The sequence below is a fragment of the Myotis daubentonii genome, chromosome 2 (genome assembly GCF_963259705.1).
Source record: "Myotis daubentonii chromosome 2, mMyoDau2.1, whole genome shotgun sequence".
In the NCBI taxonomy this organism is placed as follows: domain Eukaryota; kingdom Metazoa; phylum Chordata; class Mammalia; order Chiroptera; family Vespertilionidae; genus Myotis; species Myotis daubentonii.
This window is the reverse complement of record NC_081841.1, coordinates 36,479,561-36,500,309: the sequence shown is the minus strand read 5'-3', so window position 1 is coordinate 36,500,309 and position 20,749 is coordinate 36,479,561. Positions and strand designations below refer to the sequence as shown.

The 20,749-nt window shown below is 40.0% G+C and overlaps 1 protein-coding gene across 1 annotated transcript in view; it reads left to right on the top strand.

The window, feature by feature from the left end:
- TM7SF3 (transmembrane 7 superfamily member 3) overlaps positions 1-18,190 on the top strand; it is a 29,304-nt gene extending 11,114 nt beyond the window's left edge. The window contains exons 4-13 of the mRNA XM_059681133.1: positions 1,110-1,260; positions 2,733-2,853; positions 3,595-3,766; positions 8,227-8,404; positions 10,380-10,466; positions 11,611-11,691; positions 12,656-12,808; positions 15,312-15,409; positions 16,219-16,381; positions 17,614-18,190. Coding sequence (XP_059537116.1) covers positions 1,110-1,260; positions 2,733-2,853; positions 3,595-3,766; positions 8,227-8,404; positions 10,380-10,466; positions 11,611-11,691; positions 12,656-12,808; positions 15,312-15,409; positions 16,219-16,381; positions 17,614-17,876 — 1,467 coding nt within the window. The 3' untranslated portion in view covers positions 17,877-18,190. The remainder of the gene's footprint in view (positions 1-1,109; positions 1,261-2,732; positions 2,854-3,594; positions 3,767-8,226; positions 8,405-10,379; positions 10,467-11,610; positions 11,692-12,655; positions 12,809-15,311; positions 15,410-16,218; positions 16,382-17,613) is intronic.
- Positions 18,191-20,749: the final 2,559 nt, after the last annotated feature.

The following is a 20,749-nucleotide window of genomic DNA, read 5'->3' as shown; positions in this document are numbered from 1 at the left end:
CTGCCTTTAGTTCTCACCGTGTCTGTACTACTGAGAGGATAACCAGACTGCATGTAGCTCTGGAAGTGAGAGGTCTGTGGGGAGAGGATTGTTTCTGTGTCCTCTGCCCTTCCCGACGAAGTGTAGCACTTAAGATTTTTTTTTTTTAAATATATTTTATTGATTTTTTTACAGAGAGGAAGGGAGAGAGATAGAGAGTTAGAAGAGAGAGAAACATCATCAGCTGCCTCCTGCACACCCCCCACTGGGGATGTGCCCACAACCCAGGTACATGCCCTTTGACCGGAATCGAACCGGGGACCCTTCAGTCCACAGGCCGACGCTCTATCCACTGAGCCAAACCGGTTTTGGCTAGCACTTAAGATTTTTAGGCTTATCATGGCAGCTGGTTCTTTGAAACTGTCGATTCTGTAGTTTGTCAATTAGTATTTGGGTCATTCTCCCTTATGATTGTCAGATTGAAGCCTATCTATCCCTTACGGAAAAATCAACCTGCCAGTCAGTCTGCAGTTATGGAAAAACCTGGCAAGGAAACCTAACATAGGCCAATCACAGTCCTCCCACTCGGTTTCAGCTAGCTTACATTACCCTGCAAATAGGACTTGCTGGTATCTTAAGAACTTCCCGACCACCTAGCCCATCCTGCCCTGTTTCTGCATTGCTGTTTCCAACGCTCTATAGAGCTCGCTCTCGCCCCAAATCCCTCAGAAACAATATTCCACAGCATGTCAGGCATGCACTCCCTTAGCCCATGGGTTGTTTTCCCCTGAAAAAGGATATCAAACTTGTGATGAAATTATTTTAGTTTCATCATTCAACAGTAGTGTTAGCACCTGACCTAGTACATCTTAATTTGGGGGATAGAAAAGCTTGGGAATTTTATTGCATCTGATCAAAGATCATGTATTTTAAATATTTCTGCCATGTGTTTGTGTGGGCAAATGCACATAGAGGTGAAAAGAGCCCTTTAATTTTCTAAGGAAGGTCTGTTTTGATTCTGTTCTGTTTGGGGAAGATTTGGAATAGGACATGCATAGTAGATCAATTATGGAATTTTAATATTTTGCTCAACTCCCTATTCACGATGACTCTTTTCTTCCTTATTGCAGACTCTCCTCCCCAGTACCTCGGGAACAGGCACTGACAAAGGACTGGTTTTCATTCTTAGACCAGAGCAGAGTATGTGCTTTTGGTATTTGGAGACTTCAGATGCTGAGCCTGTCCAAAATATGGCCATTCCACTCTCCTACTCAGAGAGAGGTGGTAACCTTTCTGTCTTCGACTTCTACTACTGTCTAGAATATGGGACTTATTCCTGAATATTTGGGGAAAACTGTAATCTTATTAAAAGTGTTTATTGTAAGTACAATATATTTAACCAGAAAGGTTTTAATAGCAAGGGAGCCAGAGAATTGTCATGATGTTGAAAGTCCTGAAAGGAGCTAGGAGAATACATTTATTCATTGGAAAAACATTTAAGGAGTCCTTGGAAAAGCGGTAACAAAAGGGCAAGACACAGTCCTTAACACTTCGGTTGGTTATTCTAGGCAGAGGAGGGCACTGAAGGAAAATGGAGTGTTTGGAGAATAGCATTAGTGGGTGTGGCTGGAGGCAGAGTGGGAGGGCCTTGTATATAATTTGAGGTTTACATTCTATTCTGAGATCGGTTCTGGGGAAGCATAGAGAGTGTTTAAGCAGAGGAATGATGTGATGCACTTCATCTCTTAGAAAGTTAACTCCAGAAGCAGTGTGGGGAGTGGGCTGGAGAGGCCCGTGGCAGCACTAAGGATGTCCAACTGCCACCTTAGGCCCTCTCCCCACAGGGAGCGGACCTAAGCTGTCAATCAGACATCCCCTGAGGGCTCCCAGACTTCGAGAGGGCACAGGCCAGGTTGAGGGACCCCCTAGAGTGCAGGAATTTTGTGCACTGGGCCTCTAGTTATTAATAAAATGGAATGCCATAAATGTGTGTTTAATTAAATATTCAAATACCATTCTGATACATGGTCTTGGGAGTCTTTGAGGTCTTTTACTCTTTTTTTTTTAATGTATACACAAAGACTCTTGCAGAATTGATATGACACTGTCTTTCTCCCTATTACTCATGGAGTTCCTTTCCTCTTTGGCAGTGTTTTTTCCCCTCCATCCCTGGGTTCTTATGTTCTTTTTGTAGGTTCATAGTCCCCAAAATCTAATAAAGACCCCTTTCCCTAGGAAATGGACACTTTCAACATACAATTTCAGGGTGTTCATGGAGCCCCTAAAACCCATTCTTGGATCCCAGCTTAAGAATCTCTTGTCTCTTCTGACCATTTCAACTCTAGAGCAGAGTTTGACAAACTACAGACTGAGCCAAATCTAGTTCGCTGCCCGTTTTGTACATAAGGTCTTATTGGAATGCAGCCATGTTTACTCACTTATGTGTTGTCTGTGACTGTTCTTGTGCCATGAGGGCGGGGTTGAGTAATGGTCACAGAGACATTTGGCCCTTGAAGCCTAAAATCAGCACTATCTGATCCTTTACAGAAGAGATTTGCTGACCCTTGTTCTAGGGCCCTTAACCTCAGTTAATTTTACCCGCTTAACCTCAGTCATGAGGTGGTACAAAACTAGAAGCTCTGTATTTAACTTATATATGGAAAGTTGTTGAAAGAGTAGAGTTCTGTCTTCTGAGTGTTATTTGAATATATAAAAAAATTCTGTGTTGAGTGACTTCTTTATTTTTCATCCAGATCCTATTCCTGGAGGCTGTAATTTGGAGTTTGATTTAGATATTGACCCCAACATTTATTTGGAGTATGATTTCTTTGAAACAACTATCAAATTTGCCCCAGCAAACCTAGGCTATGCAAGGTATGTCTGCCTCTTAGAATTACTTTTAGAACACGTATGACTAGATTCAATGAACTCTCTCAAAAGTCATCATTCTCTTTAGTAAAATGGAATTGTTTAGTTTTTTTGAATGAAAGTAATTCATACATTGTAACTAATACTTGAGCTGCCATTTATAGTTAATATTGCCCCCCTCAGTGTGTATGAAAGGCCAAATGTTGAATGTCTTATGAGCGTAGAAGTACATCTTAGTTTTCATAAAGAGTTTTATATATGGAAATCCTTTTGGAGCCTTGAAATATACTTTTTTGGGGTAAGGATTTTATTTTAATTAAAACTCTGCATTAGTTTCTAGGTTAATAATAAGGATAGCTAATGTTTGAGTAACATTTGAATGCTCTCTGTGCATCATCCACAGTGCTGAGTGTCCTATGTTCTTTATCATTTAGTTCTAACACTTTTATCAAGACGGGGCAATTGTTCTTATTTTATAAAAAGGTTCCCTAAGGGTCTTTGAGAGTAAGTGACTTTCCTACTTACCAGTACAGCTAACAACTGACAAAGCTAGCATTTGACTCTAGGCCTGACGGACATTAACGCCTGGTTATATAACCATTCTGCCTGTCAGTGTGTTATTTTCCTTCGTAATGCCAACATTGGAATCATTGTTTCAGAAGTTTGAAATCTGAGCTTTTGGTTCCTTTTTATAGATGGGACTTCCCCCACAAGAGATTGATACTCAGTTTTGTTGGTTGACTTTAGAGGCACAGATTCTCCGCCATGTGACACGAGGACGGGGCAGGATTCTAGGTGGAGGTTGCAGTATGACGTCTATCAGTACTTTCTGCCTGAGAATGACCTCACTGAAGAGGGGTTGCTGAAGCATCTGCAGAGGATGGCCGAAGTGCCTCAGGTGATGGCCAATGCTATTAAGGTAAATCTGATTCTCGTGCTTTGAGTAGCCAGATTGCGACACCTTTCTAGGAGCTGAGTAGGGGAGAAGCTACCAGGAGCTTATTTCTTTACTGTTTCCTTGGTCTTTCTGGGATTTGCACTTTATTCTCTTTTGCTTATTATCTTGGGAGTCTTTGCAAGTGATATATCAAAGTAATGTTGGCCTTTAAAGAGATGCATGTAAATTATGTTACATTTTAGTTGCAGCCACATATATGACCTGATAATCTTGAGATGTGGATGGAAGTGGGTGGTGATTTTCTATATACTCCTGTACCTATTAGATTAAAACTTTTGGCAAATACAAAGGTTATAGTGTTATGAGAAACTGTTTAAGGATATACTCATTGGCATTAATATTTAAACCCAAACTCCAAATCTCTCACTAGGAGAAAAATTTTCTTTGAGCTGTTGCCAGAAGGTTGAGAGATTACCAGATTATATGGAAAGAGGTGATGGAAACAGGGCATATGTGGTTAGTCTAGAGCAGTGGTTCTCAACCTTCTGGCCTTTTAAATATAGTTCCTCATGTTGTGACCCAACCATAAAATTATTTTCGTTGCTACTTCATAACTGTAATGTTGCTACTGTTATGAATCGTAATGTAAATATCTGATATGCAGGATGGTTTTAGGCGACCCCTGTGAAAGGGTCACTTGACCGCCAAAGGGATCATGACCCACAGGTTGAGAACCGCTGGTCTAGAGGCTCAGTCTGTTGTAGAGCAAGATCTCAATTTGTTGCTCTGTCACCTAGGATGTCATTGCCCCATGCTAAGAGGGAGCCTTATACAAGAAAACTCATTGTGGTTATTCACAAATTAGGAAGCTCTATGGGAAAAGTTTATTAAAATAGGAAATTTTGAAGACCATGTTTATGTATGTATTTATTTGTTAATCCTCACTCGATTGATTTTTAGAGAGAGTGGAAGGGTGGGGGAGAGAGAGAGAGAAAGAAACATCAATGTGAGAGAGACACATTGGTTGGTTGCCTCCCACACATACCCCAACCAGGGCTGGGGATCGAGTCTGCAACCAAGGTACGTGCCCTTGACTGGAATCGAACCCAAGACTCTATAGTCCGCAGGTCAACACTCTAATCTACTGAGCCAAACTGTCTGAGGCTATTCTTATGAAGAATATAAGAACTCATGGAACAGGACCTTTTTAAGCTACTTTTTAACTTTTATTTAAGAGTTAGAATATTGTATGCCGAAATTCAAGGAAACCCTCAGTGACTAATGAGGACATGTTAAAAAGACTCTGGAACCTGTTTGAAGAGGCTCACACTGGCCAACTTTGGGACAATTCAGTGATCAAAAAATAAAATGGTCCTAACCAGTTTGGCTCAGTGGATAGAGCATCGGCCTGTGGACTCAAGGGTCCCAGGTTCGATTCCGTCAAGGGCATGTACCTTGGTTGCGGGCACATTCCCAGTAGGGAGTGTACAGGAGGCAGCTGATCCATATTTCTCTCTCATCGATGTTTCTAACTCTCTATCAATCTCTCTTCCTCTTTGTAAAAAATCAATAAAATATATTTTGAAAAAATAAATAAATAAAATGATTGATTATAAGTCTTGAATAAGTAAAAACAAGATCTATACTTAAAAAAAATGAAAAAAAAAACTCCCCAGTTACTACCATTGGAAAAGGCCAAATTATCCTGAAAATTTGTTAAAAGGGAAGAAATTTGTCTTGCCTTTTTTGAGGGAGGAACTGTAATTCATTCTCAATGATGAGAGAAACAGTGCCAACTAATAAATCTTGAAGACATAATTTGAATTAGTAAATCACCATTTTGTGACCCTCAATGCAGTAATTCAGGCAAGGATCATTAGGCGAAAGATTGGTGAGGGACAGGATATTTCCGGGATGCCTAAATAGCCTGCCCAGATTCTAATTGTAAAGGGTCCACTGTTTTTAGAATGGAGTAACCTGATTGTCTCCTTCTTATCCCTGTAATCAGCACAGCCTCACTGATCGTGGGTTCACCTGCATTAGGTGCTCACATGAAGGCAGTCTGACATTGTCACCATTATCATCACCTGGAAAGGATACTAGCAAAGCATAGCCTGAATTCAGTCCTTGGACTTCCTGTTTACAGGAAACATAGGAGGTGAAAGTACAAATTGGACACCTTGAGCACAATCTAAAAAATGCAGATTGTGGAATATTCTATAAAGTGACTGCCCTTAATCTCTTCAGAAGTTATTGGGTGAGTGGGAGTAGGGTAGTGGGAAGGACTGTTCTAGATTACATAGGCTAGCGATAAATACTGTGCATGCAACTTGGTTGGATCTTGGTTAAAGAGGAGAAAAGCTATAAAAGATGTTTAGAAAACCCAAATATGGAATTTGTAATAGGTAGGAATTTATTAAACTTCTTAGGTGAGCTAAGGTATTGTGGATATTTAGGAGATCCTTCATACATCAGACCTTGCTACTCAGAGTGCAGTAGATGGATGCTTAGCATTGACGTCATCAGAGAGATTGTTAGAAAAGCAGAATGTCAGATACCTCCTCTGACCAACAGAATTAGAACCCGAATTTTAACGAACTATCAAGTGATTCATAGACACATTAAGTTTGAGAAACACTGTCTTAGGACATGCATACTGAGTTATTTAGAAGTGAAATGTCATGATATCTGCAACTTACTTTAAAATGATTCCACAGAAAAAAATGGAAGGGCAAAGAGAAGGAGGAAGGGATAGATAAACAAATATGGTCAAATATCAACAGTGGTAAAATCTAATTAGTGCAATGTAGTTTATTAATTGTATTATTCTTTTTCTACTTCTGTAAAGAAGGTTTCATAATAAAAACATGGGTGACTAGGAAGTACATCTTGTGGAACTTGACCGAATACATTGCCCAGGAAACATATTTGTGAAAGCTAAACAATATTTGTGAGCAGTGGAAGTCCTATAAGCGGCTCAAAATTATTCCTGAAACTCTAATTTTCTCACTTATTAATAGAAACATAGCTATGTATTATGATTATACTAGAGGCCCTGTGCACGAAATTCGTGCACTGGGGGGGGGGTCCCCTCAGCCCAGCCTGCACCCTCTCCAATCTGGGACCCTTCGGGGGATGTCTGACTGCCCTGTGGGATCGGGCCTAAACCGGCAGTTGGACATCCCTCTCACAATCCAGGACTGCTGGCTCCCAACCACTCACCTGCCTGCCTGATTGCCCCTAACTGCTTCTGCCTGGAGCCTGATCACCCCCTAACCGCTCCCCTGCCAGCCTGATTGATGCCTAACTGATCCCCTGCTGGCCCAATTGCCCCCAACTGCCCTCCCCTGCAGACCTGGTCGCCCCCAACTGCCCTCCCCTTCATGCCTGGTCGCCCCCAACTGCCTTCCCCTGCAGGCCTGGTCCCCCCCAACTGCCCTCCCCTGCAGGCCTGGTTGCCTCCAAGTGTCCTCCCCTGCTGGCCTGGTCGCCCCCAACTGCCCTCCCCTGCAGGCCTGGTCCCCCCGAAACTGCCCTGCCCTGCTGGCCATCTTGTGGTGGCCATCTTTGACCACATGGGGGAGACATCTTGTGCGAGGGTATGACAGTCAATTTCCATATTACCTCTTTATTATATAGAATAAGTTTTTTGTTTCTTCTAGGACATGTATTACCCTTTTTAACACATTGTATGCGGGAAATGTATTTATACGTTCTACCAGTGTAGTAGAGCGCGGGACACGTATTAATACGTTTTTTATAGACTAGCGGTAGAATGCGGGTAACGTATAAATACGTAAACTAAAGTTATCGTAATTTTACTGAACGTTGCCATTTGTGCAAAAAATTAGCAAAAATGGCCCGCGCCACCTGTTAGCGCGCGATAAAAACTACCCGCAAACAATGTGTTAAAAACAACCTTTCAAAGGGAATTTTTGAAGTTAGGGAGTATTGCATAACAACTACATGTAATGTCTTCTTATTTCAGAGCCTGTTAAACAAAAATAAGTTGGTACTCTATGAGGTGTTAACAAACTTTGCCAGCCCTGTAACTGGCAGTAATAGCTAACACTTGTTGAACACTCACTCTTGTGCCATGCATTGTGTTAAGTATTGAGGAAAGACTAGTGAGCAAAATAAATATGGTTCCTGCCCTTATGTTGTTTACAATCTAGCAGGTAAGAGAAAAATATTTTTGCTTTGTCCTAATTAGTCTTTACATGCTACTTATATCTTATTTTATTTAATTATTAACATTTAACACTATATAAAAACTTTAGAACTATTTTGTGTAAGAGCTTGTTTATATTAGTACATACAAACTGTGTATGACAATCTTTTGATAAAACTAAGCATGTTGGTGTATTTTTTTAAAAGAAATATATTTTAATATTATAATTTGATATCACATGTAGGTGGATTATAACAGAATAGCCTTTAAAAAAGTCTAAACACTAATCATGCATTATGTTTGGCTTCAGGTGGTTACTCTAACAGCTAATGATAAGACAAGTGTTTCCTTCTCCTCCCTCCGGGGACAAGGTGTCATTTATAATGTAATTGTTTGGGATCCAGTTCTCAATACATCTGCTGCTTATGTTCCTGCTCACACATATGCTTGCAGCTTTGACGCAATGGAGGGTAATTGTCCTTCTCTTGGTGAGTATATGGAATTAAACTTTGCAAACTCTTCTTTGACTTTGAAGATCTATATCAACTAATATAGAACTTAAGAATATTGAAAATGCTTTTGTGTAGTACTCATTCATTCATGTATTCTACAGATGCCTCTTAAGCCCCTACACTACTCTACTCTCTGCTGTCTGTTCCCAGCACTGGAAGATACCAGTGTGTGTGTGTACTTAACATTTTATTTTGAAATAGTTTCATGGAAAAGATGAAAAAATAGTAACAATGTTTGTATAATCTTCACCTAGATTCTTCAAATGCTAGTTAACATATTTTGCTATTTGCTTTTTATTCTATTTACTAGAGGCCCAGTGCACAAATTCATGCATGAGTGGGGTCCAGCTGGCCCAGCCCCAATTGGGGTGGATGGGGGCTGGGCCTGTTTGGGGGAAGAGATGGCAGGAGATTGGCTTGCTGGCCCACCCCTATTGGGGCCAATCAGGGCTGGGCTGGTTGTGGGGAGGGGCCATGGGCCATTGGCTCCACCCCCAATTGGGGTAGGGGGGCCATTTGGGGGTGGGGTCAGCCATGGGGAGGCACTGAGGGCGGTGGGCCAGCCGGCCGGCCGGCCCTGTCCCTGATTGGGGTTGCGGGGGCTGATCAGGGGCGGGGCTGGCTAGGGAGAGGGGCTGCAGGAGGTTGGCCAGCCAGCCCCGCCCCCCCATTGGGGTGTGGGGGGTGGTCAGGGGTGGGGCTGGCTGGGGGGAGGGGCTGTGGGCCTATCGTGGTGGGGTGGGCAATTGGGGGTGGGGCTGGCTGTGGGGAAGGGAGGGTTGAATTTGGCTGGCTGCCCAGTCCACCCGCCCTTGATTGGGGGGGGAGAGTCCGATCAGGGGTGGGCCAGCCCCACCCCCTGATCTGGCTGGTTCACCCCTGATCGGGCCAGTTCACTGGCCACAGTGGGCCTCATAGCGACTGGTTGTTCTAGCTTTACAGTTGCTGGCTTTTTATTTATACAGATAGCTCTATTTAGCATTCTTCTTTTAAGAAGAGCTTTTGGTCATCAACTTGGGATGAATTACAGTTCCTCCTTTAAAAGAGCGGGCTACATTCCTTTCCTTCATCAGTTCCCAACCACGGGTCTTAAAATAAGCAGAATGTGGCATTGTCTTTCATTTCCTCTTTCATTTGGGTTCTTCCTTCTCAGCAAAGCTGCTATGTAGGTATATATTGTGTCCTACAAATCCTGGTCTTCTGTCTCGTGTTTCTCACTTAAATGTAGGTCTTTGTGGTATTTCCATCTGAGTCTTAAGTGTTTTATGTATTTTGATTGGTGGTGAGTTTTTTCACATGAGTTTATATAGGTGTTTTGTATTTGGTTTTAGTTTAGGGATTATTTTCTTGTGCTTATCTCAAAGGAGTCATGATGGTGATGAATGTGTTGTAGTTTATTATATTTTGTTTTTAAAAGCATGTTTTTATTGACTTCACAGAGAGGAAGGGAGAGGGAGAGATAGAAACATCAGTGATGAGAGAGAATCATCTATCAGATGCTTCCTGCACACCCCCCTCCTGGGGATCGAGCACACAACCGAGGCATATGCCCTGACTGGGGAATCGAACCATGATCTCCTGGTTCATAGGTCAACACTCAACCGCTGAGCCACACCGGCCAGGCTGTAGTTTATTTTTGAAGAAACAGAATTATTTGTTTTAGGTATACTCTCTCCTCCTCCTTTCCCACTTCCTCCCGCCCCCTCCCCCTAGAATATGTTACATACTCCTATCAGGAAGAATATATTTTTTTTATTTTGTTATGCCAGCAGCCATTGCCTACATACATTAATTCATTTAGGAGCGACTAGGATATGTTTAAAATAAATTATACATGTATGGAATAAATTACTGTCAGTTGACTTTGCTTTTTTCATGAAGCTTTGTTGTATTGATTAAATACAAAGTAACAAATTGCATGTATTATTCACTCAATTTTCATTATTTTTAGGAAGAGTATCAACCAAAGTGTTTTTCACTCTGTTTGCCCTGCTTGGTCTCTTCATTTGTTTCTTCGGACACAGATTCTGGAAAACAGGTATTGTGTCTGATGTAGTTGCTATTGCATGCCTCATGGTCTTTTTTCTTAAATGCTGTGGGGAATTGATGATCTTTAAGGAGAGTAAGCAACTGTTGACCTCCACTGTCTTCATAAACTTGTGGTTGGGTTGTTTTAGTAAAGATTGTACTGAGTTGCTCTGCATTTTTATTTTTTCTCTTTTCCCAATAATGGAGTTTACCACCTCCTCTTGTTAGTGGAATAAAATGTGATTTGTGCAGCAAACTTCTTCACTTGCTAGATATCCTAGTTGGTTAAAGATAACAGGTTAGGAATCAGGATGTCAGTGTAAAAAATATATATGTATGTGTGTGGCTTTCAGTGTTGGTTTTCGACATGGTTTCATATAAATCAGGCTGTGGGACTCCATGTATAAGTCATTAACAAGGAGTATAAATGGAGCATCAGAGGGAGAGTGAACATAATCCTGATCGCATAAAACTCTATAAACTTGCTTAAACAAATTGTTTGAAATAGCAATTCCTTTTCCTCCATCAGTATACCTTTTTTTCTTGATTGAGAAGAGATGATTGTGAAGAATATTTAATTCCTCAAAGTGTAGAATGGTTCTGTAACAAAGAATTTAATTCCTCAGCTGCATGGAAGGCCCCAAAGATATTACTGGGTATGTTAACGGATGAAGATAATGGCTGGATTGTTCATTCTAAAAAGGAAAGGATGAATTAAAAGGAGACATAAAAGTCACATTTTGCTTTGGAATATTTTGTGTGGCTTTTTTTTACCTTTTCAATCTATTTTCTCTTAAGTTGAAATTTAGTGTGCAATTTCAGATCAGACACAATGACAGAAGTACTATTCTTATTTTAAGAAGGAAGTATAACTGTATTAAAATGAGCTCTGAAATTAACAACTTAGCAATTGAAATTGACCTAAATACAAGAAGGTATAATCTATGGTTAACACTTTAATAGTGTACCCATTTAATAGTAATATTTACTCCCTATGAATTCTGCATTTTTCCTGCCTTTAGATAATTATTTCTCTCCTCCAAATGCCCTAATGTGGAAGCATGAATTTGTACATTAAATTCTTAAATTGCATTGTAAAAAGAATACCTAACCATAACTTGTGTTTTTTTTCTTTCCTGATGGTTTGCTACTAGAATTATTCTTCATAGGCTTTATCTTCATGGGATTCTTCTTTCATATACTGATTACCAGACTGACACCTATTAAGTATGATGGTAAGTAAAAATAATATAGCTTAATTAGGTGTTCAAAAGGAAGTTGCTGTGTTTACACTCCACCTTTGCTTCTACAGTTTGTCCAGTATTGTGTATGATATGCTATTTTGTGTGTAAAATAATGTAAAACCTGTATTCTAAACATCTTTTCTAAACTGCTTGTTCAGACCTTCTCTTCCAAGTTTTTGGTACTTGGTAAATTACTTGGTATTTAGGGAAATGAAAGGTCCTTATGGATTATAAACCTGTGTTTCAGCTATGATGATATACTGAAATATGAGATTTACAACAGTTAAAATGTTAAGATTTTCTTCACCTTAAAACAGCGGTTCTCAACCTGTGGGTCGTGACCCCTTTGGGGGTCGAACGACCCTTTTACAGGGGTCACCTAAGACCATCGGAAAACACATATAATTACATATTGTTTTTGTGATTAATCACTATGCTTTAATTATGTTCAATTTGTAACAATGAAAATACATCCTTCATGCCAGATATTTACATTACCATTCATAAGAGTAGCAAAATTACAGTTATGAAGTAGCAATGAAAATAATTTTATGGTTGGGGGTCACCACAACATAAGGAACTGTATTAAAGGGTCGCGGCATTAGGAAGGTTGAGAACCACTGCCTTAAAACAAACATAACCCCTCTGTCCTTGTCATGTTTAACAGAATGCTTGTCATTCCTTCTTCCTAATGTATTGGTTGTGCCAAGTCATGCCTGTCACCAGTCCTGGGAGGTTTAGCCCTCCAGCTAGGGTTCATGCCTCAGACTGGCTCCTCCCGAGAGAGAGCGAGCCCATGCTGGTCTCATGGCACCACTGAAGAGCCCACCCACCGCTGTTGGTGCCTGACCAACAGAAAGGCAAAGGGCAGCCCTGGCAATGGCCTATTGCATCTAAAGCAGGCAGTCAGAGAAGCCACCTCTGGTCACACAGTTCCTCTTCTGTCTTTGTGCAGTTCGTCTGGTCCTGACAGCCATCGCCGGAGGTCTTGGTGGGATCTTCTTGGTAGCTGCTTGGTGGCGATTTGGCATCCTCGCGCTCTGCATGCTGTGTGTTGGACTAGTGCTGGGCTTCTTCGTCTCTTCAGTGGCTTTCTTCACTCCACTGGGTAAAGACGCGTAACTCAGTGTTGCGTGCGTTCAGTTATTGTTTGAAAGGTCTCATTTGGGCTCTCTAGGTACAAGTACTGCCTCATCAGGGATGTGGGGTCTTCTATAGAGCTCTGGAAATTGGCACTTGATGATGTGGCACTTTAGGGAGGGTCAGTACAAATAAGAAGCCCTCTTTCCTCAAAGATACCTGTACTAGATGACTTCTAGAAGGCCTTTAGAGACAGCTTTGTTCCTATTTGTGAGATCAGGTGTGTGTCTAAGTCTGTTTCTGTTAGAATTAGTGGGGGGAAAATGCATTCTTAATATATAGCAAAACAGTGGGTTTTGTTCTTCATTTTTTAAACCCTGGAACTCTTTCCTCAGACGAATCTTAAGTAGAAGCCCAATAGAGCCCTCAGGTAAATTGGGCGCTGCTTTGACGGCAGCTGACTTGGGCAACTCAGTGCTTTTCTCAGTCTTCTCTTTTACCCCGAACCTCCACTCCCACCCTTTGCCAAACTTTGTGTTCCTCAGGTACCTACTTGTAGTCATCTTAGGGCCGCAGCACAGGGATGGTTCTGTTTTGTTGTTTTTTGTTTGTTTGTTTTGATTTTTTTACATAATTCAATTTCGATCCATGTAAAAAATCTGGTTAACTTGTAAGTTAACTTTCTTTGCAGTTGTGCAGTAACTTACATTTCCTGATTGTTGTCAAACATGGAAAAAGAGTATCTACATTCCAAGGAACTCTATTAGGCTATTTCTTTTTATGTTATATTTAGTGTTTGTATTGCTATATCAGATTAAAGTAGATGGAAATGTTAGAAATAAGTATAGTTGTCTTTTGAGGCTATCAACTTTGAGAACACAGGGTATAACAGAATGTAGCTGGTGCTCTATAAAGATTTTTTTTTTAAGACCAGAGAGAATTGACAACCTTTACTGACCATTGAGAGGCCCTTTTGTTCTAATTTTAGCAAACCTAAAGCCAGGTTCATTCCCACAGCGCCCCTCCCCCCCCACCCGTTTGCAGGTAGCTTTATTTATTTATTTTTTATTTGTCAATTAGTGTTAATGGGAATGCAGATTGGTGTAATCATGATGGAAAACAGTATGGAGGTTCCTCAAAAAATTAACAATGGAACTGCCTTCTGACCCAATGATTCCACTTCTGGGAATATATCAGAAGGAAGCCAAAGCACTAATTCAAAAGAATCTATGCATCCCTATGTTCATTGCAGTGTTATTTACAGTAGCCAAGATATGGAAGCAACCAAAGTGCTCATCAATAGATGAGTGGGTAAAAAAAGCTGTGGTACTCATGTACAATGGAATATTACTCAACCTGAAAAAAAAATGAAATCTTACCATTTGCTACAGCATGGGTGGACCTAGAGGGTATTGTGTTGAGTGAAATAAGTCAGACAGAGAATGACAACTACCATATGATTTCACTTATATGTGGGATTTATAGAACTCCTACTCTTCCAGGATACATGGGTCTCAACATGTGGGGCCACCTTCAGGTGGACTGAGCGATGGTGCCACTGTCAGTATTAAATAATTCTCAGGCCCGACCTGGTTTGGCTCAGTGGATAGATAGAGTGTCGGCCTGCGGACCAAAGGTCCCGGGTTTGATTTTGATCAAGGGCACGCACCTAGATTGCAGTCTCCTCCCTGGCCCAGGCCCTGGTCAGGGCGTACGTAGGAAGCAGTCAATCCATGTGTTTCTCTAACATCAGTATTTCTCTCTTCTCCTCTCTCTTCAACTCTCTCTAAAAAAATCAGTGGAAAATGTCCTTGGGATTAAAAATAATAATAATAATTGTCAGGCATAAATTCTCATTTAAATTTATTTATAAATAGGAGTTCTAATATGTTCATCTTGGGTCACCCAAGGTATGCCATATTTTGGAAAAATTTAGTAGGAACAGATAGGTGGTTAGCTCCTGTCTTTCCTGATGCATTAGGAGATCACATCTTCCAGTATGCAGTGGCTGGGCAGGACCTGATTGATGGTAAAAATCTACTAAATGGATTTTGCTGCCTCAGTTGGGTGGGAGTTCATATCATTAGCTCTAAATCCCATTTCCTTGTATTTTTTACTTTGCAGTACAAAATCATGGAATCATATAAATTTAGAGCTGGAATGGATGGTTTGGAGTTTGGAGATGAAGTGGTTCAATCTTCTCATTTTATGGGTTAGGAAACTGAGGCCTAGCTTCACAGCCTGTGATGGAAGACATGGATTAGTCAGGCCTCTTGTGAATCATCCTGGGAATAAATGCAGAGCATTTACCTGCTTGATTTTACTCCCACCCTTCTATCTGCTGGGACACACCTTTCAAAGGTGATTGTATTGACAGCTAAATGAAGAAAATGAGAATTCATTTCTAAGTGCCAACACATTCTCTGGTTGTTACACATTAAGCCTTCTATGTATGTCCATGTTCAGATGTTGAGAAAATGAAATTTAACGTAGTGAACATGTCTACTCTTTATTTCTTTTTGCTTTTTCAGGAAACCTAACAATATTTAGTAATGATGCTGTGTTCTGGGTGACGTTCTCTTGTATAGTTGTTCTCATTCCAGTAATTTTCATGGGCTGCCAAAGAATAGTAAGTGTTTCATCAACAGTTAGATTTATTTATTATATTGTCCTGGGCCTTTAGTTGTTCACTTATTGCATCAGTTTGCATGTTTTATTCACAAGTACCATATGATTTCACTTATATGTGGACTCTAATGAACAAAATAAACTTAACAAAGTGGAGACAGACTCATGGATACAGAGAACAGACTGACAGCTGGGAGTTGGGCCTGGGTGAGAAGGGTAAAGGGATTAAGCAAAGACTCATGGACACAGGCAACAGTATGGTGATTGCCAGAGAGAAGAGGAGTGAGGGGAGAGAGAAGAGAGTAAAGGCAGGGGGTAAATGGTGATGGAAGGAGACTTGACTTGGGATGGTAAACACACAATATAATATACAGATGATATATTGTAGAATTGTGTTCCTGAAACCTATATAATTTATCAACCAATGTCAGCCCAATAAATTCAATAAAAAATAAAATTTAAAAATATGCTTATAACAGTGGGAGCAGAGAAGGTTGGACTCACTGTAATGCAACAACCTGATGGATCATTAGCCATCTCTGCAAAAGAGTGGTTCTTTGTTTAATTAAACTTTATTGTTGAAGTTCTTTCACAGGGAAGATACCTTTTATATAAGGTAAACTGTGTTTTAAGAACTCATTATGGGTGTCAAAGATTGTTCTTAGTTTATAGGAACCTTTATTCAGCTCTAAGACTTGGTCCTTTTCATGTGAGCAGAAGTGATTCCCTGTGTTTGAGGCCAGTGATAAGAGTTAGCAACTATTCTTGTTCTACCAGAGGTAAAGCTTAAAACTTCCCTCTCTTCCACAGCTGAACATCCTGACTTGTGGATTCATTGGCTCCTATTCGGTGGTTTTGGCCATTGACAGTTACATGTACACAAGTCTTTCTTACATCGCTTTGAATGTCCTCAAGAGAGCACTCAGCCCTCATTTCCGCAGAGCTTTCACACGTGTGCCTTTTCAAACTAATGGTAAGACCCTAAATCCAAGAATCAGAGCGATAGTCAGTTAGGAATATTGGCTCACCTGTGCTAACAGAAGCACTTGGTGATTGAATGAAAGAAAATTAGCTGGAGGACAGAAAGTTAACTGGACATAAGGAGGAAGCAAACACCATTCAAATGCTGTTAATAACTTATGATCATAGAAACAAAGAATTTAAATTTGTTAGGCGGTTAAAGTTCATACTTCTAAAACTCTACTAAATGAACTTTGTTAATTTCTCAATCAGGATTACTTAGGCTTACCTGGTCAATTCCCAGTTGTGAAGAAAATGCTGAGAATAAAGATGGCACCCAAGGGTTGGGTGGGATGAGGGATGAGAATGACAACCTGTTTTTTTAGGTTATTCCGTTTCCCTCCTTTAAAAAAGCATGTAATTGAAAGCAAAAGTGATTTTTAGTAAGTATATTTTTTCCTTAGTTGTAGAATTTCTACCCATTACAGATTTTCCATGAACTCTTTGAAGGAAAAAAGACCACTAAATTAAATGGTCACAAAGATTGTAAGATTTGTTGGTTTCAGAAATGTGAAAACATGGAGGATGAAAAAGCCTGTCTTAGAACTAAAGATATATAAGCACAAATCTTTCCTTCTACTGTCCTGAGCCTGCCCCCTCATTGGATAAGAGGTTGATGGTAGAGACCTTGAAATCCACATGTCTTGGAAGTTTACATACAAGACACTATTTCGCCAAGCCTTTACTAGAAGCCCAGTACAACTTGTTGCACCTCTTCCTACATTTCTAATTGCACTCTATGTGAGTGGGGTGATGAATGGGAAAAAAGAGAGCAAGCATGGTGGCGTCCAGTGTTCCACGATGTATGTGTGTGAGGTATACCTGGAATGCTGCCTTCTTCCCCCGCCCCGTTGTGGAAAACACCACAAACAACTGTGCCTGTGGGCACTGGTCATAAAGTATTGGAATGTGAAGGACCCAAACAACTGGTTCCTTCACAAGCTGTCTGGACTTTCATGTGACTGTAACAGGAAGTTCCTATCTTCAAATATAAGATGATAGTTTCTTCACTCGTTCCTTGGTTTGTAAGTAAGGAAATAACATATGTTTGGACAAACTCACCACAAAGACTTATATTACTAAGAAAAGATGACATAGATTTAGGTAGGCTATGAAAGGTTACATGTTAGATCTGCTTGGTTTTGAAATACGGAAGTTCCAACTGTGCGTTTTACTGTTTTTTAGACTTTATTATCCTGGCAGTATGGGGCATGCTGGCTGTCAGTGGGATTACGTTGCAGATTCGGAGAGAAAGGGGGCGACCGTGTTTTCCTCCCCACCCGTACAAGCTATGGAAACGGGAGAGGGAACGCAGAGTGACCAACATCCTGGATCCCAGCTACCACATCCCGCCACTGAGAGAGAGGCTCTATGGCCGATTAACCCAGATCAGAGAGCTCTTCCAGAAGGAGCAGCCGGCTGGAGAGAGAACACCCCTGCTTCTGTAGATGCCAGAGGGCTCGGTCAGTGTGATCCTGAAGAACACAGGCAGGCACTGCGCAGCTTTGGCGTTTGTGCCCAGCCTGCTTCAGCAATCTCCAGTGCAAGTCTAATAAGAAAACAGGCTTGTGTATCTGTGTGCGGTGTCCTTACCGATGCATGGAGATTATAATTCTAAGTGATGAAAAGATGACCAAAAAATGGGTGATAGGGAAGCTTTTCCGTATTCCAAAATACTTGAGAAATTACCTCTTGGTTTACATGATCAACTTGTTCCATTAAATAGATACACGCACACACACACACACACACACACACACACGCACACAAATTAAAAAAACTGATTCTCACATAAAGCCCTGATGTTTTCTTTTCACAAGTCCTGGAAAATTTCTCACACTTTAGTCCGTCTAAACCTGGGGGGCAGGGGCACAGAGGGTGGTTTGACTGTTAGACTGAGTTTTTTGCTACTGTTTAGAGATTTAGGGATTTGATACTGGGTATTTGAACTTCTGAGTACAAAAGGAGAACTAACTTAAAAAGTCTGATTACTTAATTGCATCTCTCTTAGTATCATATAGTAACAAAAGGTGTCATTCTTTTGCTTATTTTTGTGATAAAAAACACATTTACCATATCATTTTAAATGTATAGTTTTTGCTTTTTTATTGTTCAAAATGGTAATTTAAATAGCTAAATTATTTCAATTTGAAAATAGATCTAATTTATATAGATAACAGAACTTTTATATGGATGATTAACTTACATTCCAAATAATGGCCTGGTTTGTTTTCTGGCCCTTTAAAAGAGTATTGATAGCTGATCTCTAATTTAAACCATATTAAGTGACATGAATTTTTGTTTTGTTAATCTTTATCTGCATTTTGTAGTTCTTTCGGCTAAATTAGCTATTAGCACTGATGTAAAATACAATTTCAAAAAATCTCTATATGAAGCCCTTTGTACCATCTGTGTTTTAAAGTGATGAGGAAGTCAAAGCACTCAGTGTTTAATGGAGCTACTTTTGAAGTAGAGGCTTGGCATTTGTAAGAAAAGTCTCTTCAGTTTTAACTTTTTTTTTTCCCCCCCATCCTGAGAATGTAACCTGGGTGCCCTGGGCTGCATAGCTGCTCCTCTTGGCCTTTTAACTGTCAGAGCCTCTGCCACCAGCTCTGCCTGGGACTTGACATGCCTGAGTGACAGGGTGGTTGTATGCACATTTGTGAGTTAACCACCATTTGAAATGATGCTGCTTTAGTTTTTTCAAAGCGCAATAGATTTTTGAAATTTCAGGTAGCCGGAAAATTTTCAACTTTTACTTTTGAAAGTGTCTTGGAAATGATTTATTCTGTAATCCACACTATTTATATAACCGCAGTAACACTTAAACTTGAAGGAAATTTTTTTTTTATAATTCACCGTAGGGATTCTGACTTCTGCCATATCTTGGTATGTTCTAACAAAGTTATATAAAATGTTTGTGAGTTATTTTCTATACCATCAAAACGCACTGCCAGTGAAGACTGTAAAGAAACAACACACATTTTTGGAGGGGGATACAAATTGTTAAAATTTATGTTAATTTGTGAGTAATAAAAAGCTCGTTTGTACAATTTTTTAATAATAAATTCCTATTTTGAAAAAAATGCTAAAATGTCTCATTATTATAAAAATCTTATAAAAATTTTTTGCCAACTATCTTTGTACCACAGTAACAAGACATAAGACAGTTTCATAGCTATAAAAACAATTATTTAATTAAAAATAATTATTTAAAGAATCAGTTTAAGCACAAATGAAATCATAAGAAATGAAGGAATTCTGGGGCAAGCTGATGTCTTTAGTGGGTTAGTTCATTAGAACTTCAGGTATGTCAAACTGAAGGAAAGTAATAGTATTGGAAACGTATACTGTCCTATTTTGTTTCTGATTACCTGCTATAGGCTACCTACCATGTTTTCAAACCACAGTAGCTCACCAGTGCTATAGATCAACTGAGTTCCATAGAAGATGAGATAGTAACTGATTTTAACAAAGAAATTGCTAGAATATTAGACCACAAATGGACTTTATTTTTAAAAAAGTATATTTTTACTTATTTCAGAGAGGAAAGAGGAGAGAGAACCATTAATGATGAGAGAATCATTGATCGGCTGCCTCCTGCTCACTCCCTACTGGGGATCAAGCTGGCAACCCAGGCATGTGCCCTGGCCAGGAATTCAACTGTGATCCTTTTTTTATTTTTAAAAAAGGCTTTATTGTTGCAAGTATTATATAGGTCCTCCTTTCCCCCTATTAACCTCTTCCAGCCCACTCACCCCACCCCCTCACCACTCCATTGTCCGTGCGCACAGGTTATGCATATATGTATACAAGTTCATTGCAACAGTGATCTCTTGGTTCATAGGTCAATGCTCACCACTGAGTCGCACTGGCTGGGTAGGAATGGACTTCAGAAATCATGTTATCTGAACCCTTTATCATATCATAATTATGTTGTTTTTGTGGTGAGAATAATTAGGAAATCCTTGATGAAGGAGCCAATTATATGAAGTCAGTTATAAAGTAGTGCCCAGACCAAAATTTGGGATGCCTGACTCCCTTTCCAAATGTGCTGTTATCATAAAGAAAATGCAAATCACTGATTACTTCTCATTTTTCTCTGGTGAACTGGTAGGAGGCTTCTAATGTTGCAATGATATTGCAATGATCTCTTCTTTGGGGGGGGGGGGGCGCTACAATTTTATGCAATGAAAACATGTTTTTTCCAAGTTAATTCTCTGAGGTCCTAGTTTGTTATCCATTTCAAAGAACATAATACTAAAAAAATTCAATATCCATACTTATCTCCACAGCAGCATTTGTATAGAATGTTTTAGTA